This window comes from Oncorhynchus clarkii, chromosome 28 (assembly GCF_045791955.1).
Source record: "Oncorhynchus clarkii lewisi isolate Uvic-CL-2024 chromosome 28, UVic_Ocla_1.0, whole genome shotgun sequence".
NCBI classification, from domain to species: Eukaryota; Metazoa; Chordata; class Actinopteri; order Salmoniformes; family Salmonidae; genus Oncorhynchus; species Oncorhynchus clarkii.
The window spans coordinates 33,153,694-33,168,451 of record NC_092174.1 but is presented as its reverse complement, the minus strand read 5'-3'; the positions used below and the strand labels follow the sequence as shown (position 1 = coordinate 33,168,451).

General features: G+C 43.8%; 1 protein-coding gene across 1 annotated transcript in view; it reads right to left on the bottom strand.

The window, feature by feature from the left end:
- Positions 1–14,758, bottom strand: part of LOC139386759 (uncharacterized) — a 112,697-nt gene that overhangs the window by 38,720 nt on the left and 59,219 nt on the right. The window contains exon 5 of the mRNA XM_071132571.1: positions 1,664–1,845. Coding sequence (XP_070988672.1) covers positions 1,664–1,845 — 182 coding nt within the window. The remainder of the gene's footprint in view (positions 1–1,663; positions 1,846–14,758) is intronic.

The window sequence follows — 14,758 nt, the reverse complement described above, 5'->3', positions numbered from 1 at the left end:
CTCCCTCTCCAACTCTCTGCAGGATGCTGCTTAGACATTCTCTCTATGTTGTTTTCTCTCTCTCTCTCCAACTCTCTGCAGGATGCTGCTTAGACGTTCTCTCTAGGTTGTTTTCTCTCTCCCTCTCCAACTCGCTGCAGGATGCTGCTTAGACGTTCTCTCTATGTTGTTTTCTCTATCCCTCTCCAACTCTCTGCAGGATGCTGCTTAGACGTTCTCTCTAGGTTGTTTTCTCTCTCCCTCTCCAACTCTCTGCAGGATGCTGCTTAGACGTTCTCTCTATGTTGTTTTCTCTCTCCCTCTCCAACTCTCTGCAGGATGCTGCTTAGACGTTCTCTCTAGGTTGTTTTCTCTCTCCCTCTCCAACTCTCTGCAGGATGCTGCTTAGACGTTCCCTCTATGTTGTTTTCTCTATCCCTCTCCAACTCTCTGCAGGATGCTGCTTAGACGTTCTCTCTATGTTGTTTTCTCTCTCCCTCTCCAACTCTCTGCAGCTCAAACAAACCTCTTTTTCAGCCTGCCTGTCTTCCTTTGGATGTCTTGTTCTGCCTCATTGTCTCTCTCTTTCACTCACTCTCTCTCACTCTCTCTCTTCCTGGTGTTTTTGTTATGGCTGCCTCGCTAATTTCACTCTCCCTTACTCTCTTTTCCTCCCTGCTTCCACTCTCTCCGTACCCCTGCCTCCACCCCCCTCCTATCCACACCCAGTCCCTCACCTCTCTCTGTTTCCCCTTCCCTCTCCCAACTCTCACTCTCCCTCTCTTCCCCCTCCCTATACTCTTTCTCTCTAACTCATCCCAGGACCTGGAAACCCTTCCAACTCACCTCACAAACCCTGGGGGGCTGTCACAGTGACAAACACACACACACACACACACACACTACACACACTACACACACTACACACACAGACAGGTTAAACTACTCAAAGACACAAAAACACAAATCCACACACTCACTCAGCATTCACACTGGATGACCACCAGAGGTGAATCAGATTCCCTCTTATCTCAGATCTAAGTGGCAGGCTATATTAAAGAGCAGTGTATATTTTTAACACTCACACACTGTCTGTGCCTTTTGAAAGGCTAATTCAGCTTCAAATAGCATATTTCATGTCTGAGACAGACTAGAGGTCTTTGGTTTGCTGCTATTGATGTCAGTCAACATCACACATGAGAGGCCTACTCACAGGTGTGAGACACGCACACGTAACACACACACGTAACACGCAACGCACACATGTAACATGCAACACACACACACCGAGTGTCATCTCTCATCACCAACCACACTTCATTATTGGAGTTGCTTGTGTGATAACCCAGAGTGACAGTCAGTTCTAGTGGGAATCATCTAGAATCAGACAGCATCAACGGAAATGAGCTGATTCAATAAGCACACACACAGATATGGCCATCGGACTCACAGAGAAAACAGATATATATCTATCCAGCATAGCAGTGACTGCACAGCTTCTCTGGAGCGTTTTGAGGGAGAACAGGCCAAATCAACAGGCTCACCTGTGTCCTCCTCTCCTCCTTCTCATCATCTGTTCCATTATTCCATCCTGTTCTGCCCTCCCTCATTCCCTCCATCCCTCTCTGTCGGCTGACACCCAACATGCTCCATCGCTCACTCCTACATACCTCTTCCCTCTCACCTTGTTCAGGGTGATCACGGCCTCTTGGTTTGTTCCGCTGATGTTGAAGGTGTCCCCCGTCTCTCCTTCCAGGACGGTATATTCCAGCTTGGCATTGTCGCCTAGGTCAGCGTCTGTTGCTGAGATACGGCCCACCTCCGCCCCCAGAACAGCCAGCTCTGACACAGAGAAGGACCACATACCTGGAGAGAGGGAGGAGGCAGGAAGGAAGGAAGGAAGGAAGGAAGGAAGGAAGGAAGGAAGGAAGGAAAAAAATAGATTTAGACAAGGGATTTGATGTACTGTGCAACAGGGAGGAGGGGCTGAGGGAGAAAAAGGGTGATAGAGAGTGAAATGAGGGCGTGGTAGGAGACAGCGACATCACAGGCGCTGAAGGTTACACAGCACTTATTTATCTTGTTTATGTTGTTTGTGTTTGGTGAGGCGAGATAGAGAGGACTCATCAAATGTCAATGACTGTGTCTGTCTCCTGCTGTTATTTCTTCTCCGCTAACAAGCTTGACTATTCATCAAGGACAGATAATAAGCCTGTGGTTCCTCTCCACTCAGTCATGTTTAAACATGCAGGGGCATTTACCTTTTAGTGCTCTTCACATTAAATCACCACATTAAAATACCCTTTTGTTGGAGCTACAGTTTATATTACCGTGAAATACACCGATCCCATGACTCACTCTCTGTCTGGAAAAGAGCAGTACAGGAGCTAACTCAGTCACAACTCGGCATTGCTCACACACAGTCCATTCCTTAAACTTCACTTCAGTCGTTTACTGCAAGTGACATGTTCGAGGGAGGTGGGGAGAAAGAAAGAAATATATTTTTTGCCTTACACGCACAAAATGTACGTGCCCATTCAGCAGAGCAGCTATGTACAGTACAACTAGTTATTGGTGGGAAAATCAGATAAACACCCGGGCTCAGACAGAATAACATTGTAAGCGGCACTTTGTAAAGTAAAAATGATAGCCAGCACTTCAGCCAGACAACATCACGACTACGTCAAACACACAAGGAGTAAGATAAAGGATTTATCCACCCACATCAGAATAAGACAAATGGTAGATAGGGACGTTATGAAAAGATAAACAATGTGCTCGACTTTATGTGGGTAAGACCAAACGTGGACTTAAGACAAGGATATGTGAGCATACAGTTGAAGTCGGAAGTTTACATACACCTTAGCGAAATACATTTCAACTCAGTTTCTCACAATTCCTGACATTTAATTCTAATAAAAATTCCCTGTTTTAGGTCAGTTAGGATCACCAATTTATTTTAAGAATGTGAAATGTCAGAATAATAGTAGAGAGAATGATTTATTTCAGCTTTTATTTCTTTCATCACATTCCCAATGGGTCAGAAGTTTACATACACTCAATTAGTATTTGATAGCATTGCCTTTAAATAGTTTAACTTTGGTCAAACGTTTCAGGTAGCCAGCCGTCCACAAGCTTCCCACAATAAGTTGGGTGAATTCCTCCTGACAGAGCTGGTGTAACTGAGTCAGGTTTGTAGGCCTCCTTTCTCGCACACACTTTATCAGTTCTGCCCACACATTTTCTATAGGATTGAGGTCAGGTCTTTGTGGTGGCCACTCCAATACCTTGACTTTGTTGTCCTTAAGCCATTTTGCCACAACTTTGGAAGTATGCTTGGGGTCATTGTCCATTTGGAAGACCCATTTGCGACCAAGCTATAACTTCCTTACTGATGATGTCTTAAGATGTTGCTTCAATATATCCACATCATTTTCCATCTCTAGGAGACAGAAGAGGTCTCCTTCCTGAGCGGTATGAAGGCTGCGTGGTCTCATGGTGTTTATACTTGCGTACTATTGTTTGTACAGTTTAACGTGGTACCTTCAGGCGTTTGGAAATTGGTCTACAATTTTCTTTCTGAGGTCTTGGCTGATTTCTTTTGATTTTCCCATGATGTCACGCAAAGAGGCACTGAGTTTGAAGGTAGGCCTTGAAATACATCCACAGGTACACCTCAAATTGACTCAAATTATATCAATTAGCCTATCAGAAGCTTCTAAAACTTTCCAAGCTGTTTAAAGGCACAGTTAACTTAGTGTATGTACACTTCTGACCCACTGGAATTGTGATGCAGTGAATTATAAGTTAAATAATCTGTCTGTAAAAAATTGTTGGGTAAAATTACTTGTGTCATGCACAAAGTATATGTCCTAACTGACTTGTCAAATCTATAGTTTGTTAACAAGAAATTTCTGGAGTGGTTGAACAACAAGTTTTAATGACTCCAACCTAAGTGTATGTAAACTTCCGACTTCAACTGTAAGTGCTCCATTTGCAACCATGATGAAAAATCCCTGTTGCCAGGCATTTCAATAGCCATAATCATAAACTAAGTGCCTTGCGTTATATGAGCATTGAATTGGGGAAGGCGCCATGTACGGGAGAGATAGAAATAAATGACTTCTCCAAAGAGAAGCAGATTGGATAGACTGCTTGAGCACTCTTACCACAGCAGGCCTCAATGAGGAATGCTCTTTTTTTTTTTTTTTTTTGGTGGTAGGTTATAAATATGTAGGCCAAACATTTAGGCAATGACATCATAATGTGTCTGTATTGTGTGTTTATAGCTACAGTATAATGTTATTTTTATATATTGTTAGTTTCCCCCACAGCTCCCCCAAATCAAATCAAATCAAATTTATTTATATAGCCCTTTGCACATCAGCTGATATCTCAAAGTGCTGTACAGAAACCCAGCCTAAAACCCCAAACAAGCAAGCAATGCAGGTGTTGAAGCACATTGGCTAGGAAAAACTCCCTAGAAAACCTAGGAAGAAACCTAGAGAGGAACCAGGCTATGAGGGGTGGCCAGTCCGCTTCTGGCTGTGCCGGGTGGAGATTATAACAGAACATGGCCAAGAAGTTCAAATGCTCATAAATGATCAGCATGGTCAAATAATAGGTCTGGCACAGGTAAGCACGTCCGTTGAACAGGTCAGGATTCCATAGCCGCAGGCAGAACAGTTGAAACTGGAGCAGCAGCACGGCCAGGTGGACTGGGGACAGCAAGGAGTCATCATGCCAGGCAGTCCTGAGGCATGGTCCTAGGGCTCAGGTCCTCCGAGAGAGAGAAAGAAAGAAAGAATTAGAGAGAGCATACTTAAATTCACACAGGACACCGGATAAAACAGGAGAAGTACTCCAGATATAACAAACTGACCCTAGCCCCCCGACATATAAACTACTGCAGCATAAATACTGGAGGCTGAGACAGGAGGGGTCAGGAGACCCTGTGGCCCCATCCGATGATACTCCCGGACAGGGCCAAACAGGAAGGATATAACCCCACCCACTGTGCCAAACCACAGCCCCCACACCACTAGAGGGATATCTTCAACCACCAACCACCATCCTGAGACAAGGCCGAGTATAGCCCACAAAGATCTCCGCCACGGCCCAACCCAAGGGGGGGCGCCAACCCAGACAGGAAGATCACGTCAGTGACTCAACCCACTCAAGTGACGCACCCCTCCCAGGGACGGTATGAAAGAGCCCCAGTAAGCCAGTGACTCAGCCCCTGTAATAGGGTTAGAGGCAGAGAATCCCAGTGGAAAGAGGGGAACCGGACAGGCAGAGACAGCAAGGGCGGTTCGTTGCTCCAGAGCCTTTCCGTGCACCTTCCCACTCCTAGGCCAGACTACACTCAATCATATGACCCACTGAAGAGATGAGTCTTCAGTAAAGACTTAAAGGTTGAGACCGAGTTTGCCTCTCTCACATGGGTAGGCAGACCATTCCATAAAAATGGAGCTCTGTAGGAGAAAGCCCTGCCTCCAGCTGTTTGCTTAGAAATTCTAGGGACAATTAGGAGGCCTGCGTCTTGTGACCGTAGCGTACGTGTAGGTATGTACGGCAGGACCAAATCAGAGAGATAGGTAGGAGCAAGCCCATGTAATGCTTTGTAGGTTAGCAGTAAAATCTTGAAATCAGCCCTTGCCTTGACAGGAAGCCAGTGTAGGGACGCTAACACTGGAGTAATATGATACAATTTTTTGGTTCTAGTCAGGATTCTAGCAGCCGTATTTAGCACTAACTGAAGTTTATTTAGTGCTTTATCTGGGTAGCCGGAAAGTAGAGCATTGCAGTAGTCTAACCTAGAAGTAACAAAAGCATGGATTCATTTTTCTGCATCATTTTTGGACAGAAAGTTTCTGATTTTTGCAATGTTACGTAGATGGAAAAAAGCTGTCCTTGAAACAGTCTTGATATGTTCGTCAAAAGAGAGATCAGGGTCCAGAGTAACGCCGAGGTCCTTCACAGGTTTATTTGAGACGACTGTACAACCATTAAGATTAATTGTCAGATTCAACTGAAGATCTCTTTGTTTCTTGGGACCTAGAACAAGCATCTCTGTTTTGTCCCTCTGCTGGGATCTCTTGATTGGGCCAATACTGACTGAGAAGTCATAATTATGCCTTTTAGCCTGTGTGGTATTGTTGTCGTGACATTGATTGCCATTGCCTTTGCATGCTGAAGAAGGGCTCATACGCAATAAAAATATGAAAATTTAAGTTTATTCAACAGAGTGCTGTCCTGTTTATGTTCTTTAGATAAGGACGTTATCCCTCTCAACAAAACACAGGAAAAAGGTTCAATCCAATCGATACAAAGGATGATTTATGGGAGAATATGATGTTAGCCATCACTTTAAAGATTAGGCGAAAGCAAAAATTGTATTTATGTTCTACTTCAAACATGGGGACAATGGGGGGGCAGTACAACATCCAAGAGCATCAGCTGGGGCCCTTGGTGGTCATTCAGGGGACTGTAGTGGCCCCTTGAGAGAAAACTACTCTCTAGGGTCCTTCACCTGCTCTTTGATCATATGGTCCATGCAATGACCACCTTCCTCATGCACTCTAGCAGCTGTCTTTGCTTAACAACTGATTTAGGAACAGCTTGTCCTATCCCAATCCTATCATTTTTCCTGACCACAAAAACCCACGTTTTTTGCTGGTCATGTTTCTGTTGAAGGAATTTTGTCAATGTTGACTAAATAATGTATACATTAGCCATAGAGTTATAACTTACAGAGTTATAAGTTGTCTGTTAAGGAATGTGTTGGTACATAGGCAAAGAGGAAGGGTCAACAGACAACTCGTGACCACAGTGAAACTAACAACAGGAAAGATGGCTGGTCCCCAACCAGGGTGGGGAGAAACCGTTGGGTGTGGAGTAGATTGTGTAACATATGGTAGCAGACGATAAGCAATGTATGTGTTGGAATGGAATTGAAAAACAGCTTTGTCATGGTCCAGGAGGAGGAGAGACATTTCCGTAAGACATGACACAATGTGGGATATATAAACTGAGGTACTTTGTGATTATGTTCAGTACTCTTGAGAATAAACGCAACAAATTGATTTTGAGACTGGTCTCTGTCCATTTTATGCAAATAAGTATCTTACAAATTCTTAGAAATGGACGGAGTGTTTTAATTGAATTGGTTAATGAACATATAGGAATTAAATTCCTTTAACAGTTTCCTCATCATGTTGGTCAGGAAAAACTTCTGTCCCTTCTGTGTGTGGGTGTGGTGTCCTATGGGGTTGGCTGGGCACTATGTCAGCAAAAAGATACAGGCTATGAATAATAAATACCTATTTGTTGTATTGTAATAGAGAAAGAACAAACCATGTATATAATGTACAACTCATCTTCTAAGGCATTGAAACATGAAACTCAGCATGCTTATTCCCACAAGACTCTGGGCCAAGGCATGGGCCTGCCTACTGAAGTGGACATGTGCCAGTGAATCAACATTACATATCAGCTTATGTGCCATGACTATGAATCAACCGTCTGGGACACTGGGCACCAGAATGAAAAACACTCAGACCAGCCCACAAAAAAATCCTGTCATTACTAATGACACCCCAAAATAGATCCATTCTACAGATGAGAAAATCTCTCTCTCTCTCATTAACATACAAAACTTGAACAGTATGTATGTTGATATACTACTTGAAGGCAATCGTACATCTCAGAAAAGCTATGTTACACACACACACACACACACACACACACACACACACACACACACACACACACACACACACACACACACACACACACACACACACACACACACACACACACACACACACACACACACACACACACACACACAGACACAGCTGTAGAAGTACTTGAGTGAATGGGGGGAGGTGTGGTGGCAATGGTAAAGTAGTCATTATCAGCTTTCCTCTCACCATGTATAGTGAAACTGGCAACAGAAATCATTCATCATATTCACTGGACCAGGCGAGAGGGACACAGAGTGGAAATAATAGCTCCAAATTATACAAGGACAGGATGCCAACGCAACAATAATTACACATCACTTGAAACAGGAAAATCAAGCCCTCTTAAAGACAGGAAGGAACAGAACATGTGATCTCCCCTGGTCACTATTCTCCTGGATCTGGCCATTATGGTGTGATGTGGTGAAACAGCATGGGGACCAAAGGAGGTTGGTGGCACCTTAATTGGGGAGAACCGGCTCGTGGTAATGACTGGAGCGGAATTAGTGGAATGGTATCAAATACATCAAACACATGAGTTTCAGGTGTTTGATGCCATTCCATTTGCTTCGTTCCGGCCATTATTATGAGCCGCTCTCACCTCAGCAGCCTCCGGGGATGGGGACACAGGCTCAATGTTCTATGCCTCTCTGATAAAGCGCTCCCCACCAGGCCCTGGTAATTGTGCTCAGGAAAGAGAATCGAAGTCCTTCACTGTGCTCTGCTCAAACCCACTTCTAACAGACACCTTCTGCTCCTCACCATCATCCCCCTCACCTCACTGGAGAACATTTCACTGTTCCATGGATCACTTACGGACACCGTGATTGGTTATGGTTCCCGGGTAAAGCGTGGTGATTGGTGGAAACGAGCCAAGGTTGATTGGGAGATTAGTGAAGTGACAGCCAGTGGGAGTTAATTAGGGGCGGCTGTAGTTTAATACAGGTTTATTCCTGTAAATAAGACCTCAAGAGTGACATCACACTGAGACAGGAGGACGAGGAGGATGGAGGGAAGAGGATGAGGAATGGGAGTGAAAGAAAGATAAGGAGAGAGGAGATGACTAGTAGTAAAATCGAGAGTGGAAAGGGGTCATGGGTTGTGAATTCCGTGAAATGAAAAGGAAAAGAGAGAAGAGAGGACAGGACAGCAGGGAGTAGTGACTCACTGCAGGGCTGGATACACTAATAATAAAAAGAGAGAAGAGGACAGCAAGGAGTAGTGACTCACTGCAGGGCTGGATACACTAATAATAAAAAGAGAGAAGAGGACAGCAGGGAGTAGTGACTCACTGCAGGGCTGGATACACTAATAATAAAAAGAGAGAAGAGAGAAGAGGACAGCAGGGAGTAGTGACTGCAGGGCTGGCTACGATAGTAATAACTCTTGGAGAGGAGAGGTCCGAGAGACAGGGGGAGAAAAAGAGGAGTAAAAACCGTCTTATCTGAGGAAGAGGCTTTCTGTTTCTTCTGAAGGGTGACATGCGTTGAGTTAGGAGAGTCATTAAAAAAGTGTCTAGCTGGCTGAAGCACATGCACTGGTTGAAAATAGCCTGAATAAAATCTGCATCCATTTAGTTATTCCATCACACAAGCACTTATAGTGGATGAGGCTTAAGGGAAGAGGACAGTGAGACAGAGAAGGGGTGGGTGAGCGCGAGAAGAGATTTAGGCATAAACATTAGTAGCCTACGAGAGAGAGAGAGAGAGAGAGAGAGAGAGAGAGAGAGAGAGAGAGAGACTAGGCTATCTGACAGACTAACTGGACATCACAGCACCACCCTAACACTGGAGGACCAGACAACAAAGGATTAAAATAGAGTGCCTGCAGGATGAATGAGTCCTCCACTACATTACTGCCACACTTAGAGAGAGGGTTAATATTACATACTGTATCTACCTCATGAATGGATGGACCTCTACATGAATGGATTGACCTCTACATGAACGGATGGACCTCTACATGAACGGATGGACCTCTACATGAATGGATGGACCTCTACATGAACGGATGGACCTCTACATGAATGGATGGACCTCTACATGAATGGATGGACCTCTACATGAAGGGATGGACCTCTACATGAATGGATGGACCTCTACATGAATGGATGGACCTCTACATGAATGGATGGACCTCTACATGAATGGATGGACCTCTACATGAAGGGATGGACCTCTACATGAATGGATGGACCTCTACATGAATGGATGGACCTCTACATGAATGGATGGACCTCTACATGAATGGATGGACCTCTACATGAATGGATGGACCTCTACATGAATGGATGGTTTCCAGATTTTCCGGATTGACTGACCTTCATGTCTTAAAGTAATGATGGACTGTCATTTCTCATTGCTTATTTGAGCTGTTCTTGCCATAATATGGACTTGGTCTTTTACCAAATAGGGCTGTCTTCTGTATACCACCCCTACCTTGTCACAACACAACTGATTGTCTCAAACGCATTATGAAGGAAAGAAATTCCACAAATTAACTTTTAACAAGGCACAACTGCTATTTGAAATCAAATCAAATTTTATTGGTCACATACACATGGTTAGCAGATGTTACTGCGAGTGTAGCAGGCGGTGATACAGCCCAACAGGATGCTCTCAATTGTGCACTTGTAAAAGTTAGTGAGTGTTTTCGAAGACAAGCCACATTTTTTCAGCCTCCTGAGGTTGAAGAGGCGCTGTTACGCCTTCTTTACCACACTGTCTGTGTGCGTGGACCATTTCAGTTTGTCAGTGATATGTACAAAAAGGAACTTAAAACTTTCCACCTCCACTACTCTCCCGTCAATGTGGATAGGGGGGTGCTCCCTTTGCTGTTTCCTGAAGTCCACGATCATCTCATTTGTTTTGCTGACATTGAGTGAGAGGTTATTTTCCTGACACCACACTCCGAGGGCCCTTACCTCCTCCTTGTAGGCTGTCTTGTCGTTGTTGGTAATCAAGCCTACCACTGTAGTGTCGTCTGCAAACTTGATGATTGAGTTGGAGGCGTGAAATTCACGCAGTCATGGGTGAACAGGGAGTACAGTAGAGGGCTGAGAACACCTTTGTGCACCTTTGTGGGGCCCCAGTGTTGAGGATCAGCGGAGTGGAGATGTAGTTTCCTACCTTCACCACCTGGGGGCAGCCCTTCAGGAAGTCCAGGACTTAGTTGCACAGGGCGGAGTTGAGACCCAGGGTCTCAAGCTTAATGATGAGTTTGGAGGGTACTATGGTGTTGAATGCTGAGCTGTAGTCAATGAACAGTACTCCTCTTGTTCAGATGGGATATTGCAGTGTGCAGTGTGATGGCGATTGCATCGTCTGTGGACCTATTGGGGTGGTAAGCAAATTGGAGTGGGTCTAGGGTATCAGGTAGGGTGGAGGTGATATGATGCTTGACTAGTCTCTCAAAGCACTTCATGATGACAGAAGTGAGTGCTGCGCGTTGATAGTCATTTAGTTCAGTTACCTTAGCTTTCTTGGGAAAAGGAACAATGGTGGCCATCTTGAATCATGTGGGGATAGCAGACTGGGACTGGGTTTGATTGAATATGTCCATATTCAATCAGCCAGCTGGTCTGCGCATGCTTTGACAACACGTCTAGGGATGCCGTCTGGGGCGGCAGCCTTGCGAGGGTTAACACGTTTAAATGTTTTACTCATGTCGGCCATGGAGAAGGAGAGCCCACAGTCTTTGGTAGCTTGCCGTGTCGGTGGCACTGTATTGTCCTCGAAGCGCACAAAGAAGTTTTTAATTTGCCTGGGAGCAATACGTTGATGTCCGCGACGGGGCTGGTTTTCTTTTTGTAATCTGTGATTGTCTGTAGATCCTACCACATATGTCTCGTGTTTGATCCGTTGAATTGAGACTCCACTTTGTATCTATACTGACGCTTTGCTTGTTTGATTGCCTAATGTAGGGAATAACTACACTGTTTGTTTTCTGCCATGTTTCCAGTCGCCTTGCCATGATTAAATGCGATGGTACGTGCTTTCAGTTTAGCGCGAATGCTTCCTTCAATCCACAGTTTCTGGTTAGGGAAGGTTATAGTAGTCACAGTGGGTACAACATCTCCTATACACTTCCTTATAAACTCGCTTACCGTGTCAGCGTGTACGTCAATCTTATTGTCTGAGGCTACCCGGAACATATCCCAGTCCACGTGATCGAAGCAATCTTGAAGCGTGGAATCCGTTTGGTCAGACCAGCGTTGGATATACCTAAGCACGGGTGTTTCCTGTTTTAGTTTCTTCCTAAAGGAGGGGAGCAACAAGATGAAGTCATAGTCATATTTGCCAAAAGGAGGTCGGGGGAGGGTCTTGTATGCATCGCAGAAGTTAGAGTAGCAGTGGTCGAGTGTGTTACTCGCTCGTGTACTGCAGTTGATATGCTGAGAGAATTTAGGTATCCTTGTTCTCAGATTAGCTTTGTTAAAATCCCCAGCTGCTGTAAATGCAGCATCAGGATATATCGTTTCCAGTTTGCATAAAGTCCCGTGAAGTTCCTAGATGGCCGTCTTGGTATCCGCTTGCGGGGGGATATACACGGCTGTGACGATAACCAAGGAGAGTTCTATTGGGAGATGATATGGTCAGCATTTGATTGTGAGGAATTCTAGGTCTGGTGAACAAAAGGACTTGAGTTATTGTATGTTGTTACAATTACACCATGTGTCGTTAATCATGAAACATACACCCCCGCCCTTCTTCTTACCAGAGAGATGTTTGTTCCTGTTGGCGAGATGCACTGAAAATCCCGTTGGATATACGGACTCCGGCAGCAAGTACCCAGTTAGCCATGTCTCTGTCAAACAGAGTATGTTACAATCCCAGAAATCTCTTTGGAAAGCAACTCTTGCGTAATTTCATAGACTTTGTTAACTAGGGACTGGACATTTGCGAATAATATACTCGGAAGCGGTGGGTGGTGTGCACGCATCCGGAGCCTCACAAGAAGACAGCTCTCCTCCTCCGATGGCTTTATTTTGGGTCGGCCTCTGGAATTAGTTAAAATGATCTGGGAGGTGCAGACAAAGGATCCGCTTTGGGAAAGTTGTATTCCTGGTCGTAGTACTGGTTGCGCTGGTAAGTTGACGGCTCTCTGATATCCAATAGTTCTTCCCGGCTGTGTGTAATAACACTTAAGGTTTTCTGGGCTAACAATGCAAGAAATAATACATAAAAAAACAAAATACTGCACAATTTCCTAAGGACCTGAAGCAAAGCTGGGGCAGCAGATAGCCGAGTGGTTAGGAAGTTGGACTTGTAACTGAAAGGTTGCAAGATCAAATCCCAGAGCTGACAAGGTAAAAATGCCCCCTGAACGAGACAGTCATTGAAAATAAGAATTTGTTCTTAACTGACTTGCCTAGATAAATAAAGGTTAAAAAGTCTCTATCAGTGCCATCTTTTTGTTTCCAGCTGACTACCTCATGAAGCTGGTTGAGAGAATGCCAAGAGTGGCTACTTTGAAGAATATAAAATATATTTTGATTCGTTTAACACTTTTTTGGTTACTACATGATTCCATATGTGTTATTTCATAGCTTTGATGTCTTCACTATTACTCTACAATGTAGAAAATAGTAAAAATAAAGAAAAACCCTGGAATGAGTAGGTGTGTCCAAACTTTTGACTGGTACTGTACTGTATGTTCACACACAATGAAAGTTTAATCAAATTCAAGTTTTCCGAACAGTAATTGAGCGAACAGGGTTGACATGTTCAGAAATGTGATTTTTCTGTGTGTTATATATATTTCCACACTATGAGGTTGAAATATTGTAAAAAATGTTTTTTAAAATATGATAATTCAATTTTAGTGTAAACGGTGTTTGAGAAGACCGCCTGAAATAGCTGCTTTGGTGGGATGGAGTTTTGGCCTGCCTGGTTACATCACCAGGTGGTCAATTAGTTAATATAAGAAAGAGAGTTCCAAACCTGTCTGCCAATAAATGCTAGTTTTCAGTTTTCCCCTCCCCGCTCAGACCACTCCCAGACAGTCCGAGCAAAATTCTTGCTTGGGAAATTGCTCTTGCTAAGACGCTTGTTGTTGTTGACTATTTTTGTTGAAAACAATCATGGTAAGGTACCTAAATATTACCCAGAAATGTTCTGATATTGAGATAAAAAGGGCTGCATTGGGCCTTTAAGCTCTTAAATTTGACCACCTCAGTCAAAGATGATTAAACAATTATGAATAGGCCAAAAAAAGATTACTTACTTAATTTTCCACCATGCTGATCAGAAGACCCAAATTATGTGACCTGCTGTGAATGATTTAACTTAATGGAATGGTCCATTACTCTACAGGAGGCACTTGTTTGCATAACAGGGTTGGCCATAAAATGAGGGACAGATGTAAATGCATCACCGACTAATCACATGAATATAATAATAATATTCAGAAATAACTTTGTCAAAACCGTAAAATAGCTAGGTTTTTACAATGATGGTGAAACTTTGAGAAATTGTTGGATTAAGTGGGTTGAAATCTTCCTAGAAGTGACACAGGGTTGAGGGACATGTCAAAATGCTGTATTTTGGCACTTTAGCAAGCCATTATTCAAATAAAGAAATATGATTTATTTAATTCTCCATATTAACAGTCTAAACCGTTGGGGGGTCTTTACTACTATAGCCCGTAAAAACGCAATGAATAACACATTCATAAATGTGACCGACCACATTGATTTGGTCTTATGTAGCAAAATTTGAAATGGTATCTTTTACATTGGATAAAAGCAGAGACACAGAGCTACAAAATGATACAATATATCATACACTGCATTTGAGGAACAATGGGGAGGTATTTCTGCGTTGAAAGTGGATAAACTTGTAACCTCACTTTTGAAAAAATGGCCTTTGAATGTTTTGGTACCTACTGGAGAGCTCTTCTCTGTCTACACCCATTCAGAATTGTTCACATGCTCTTAAGCTTTAGCCCCCACTCAAACTCTGACAATTTTACTCGCCCTAGCGGAGCTGGTTAGGTTGTTTTCATGTTATCCAGAGCATTGGTGACTGTGCTGC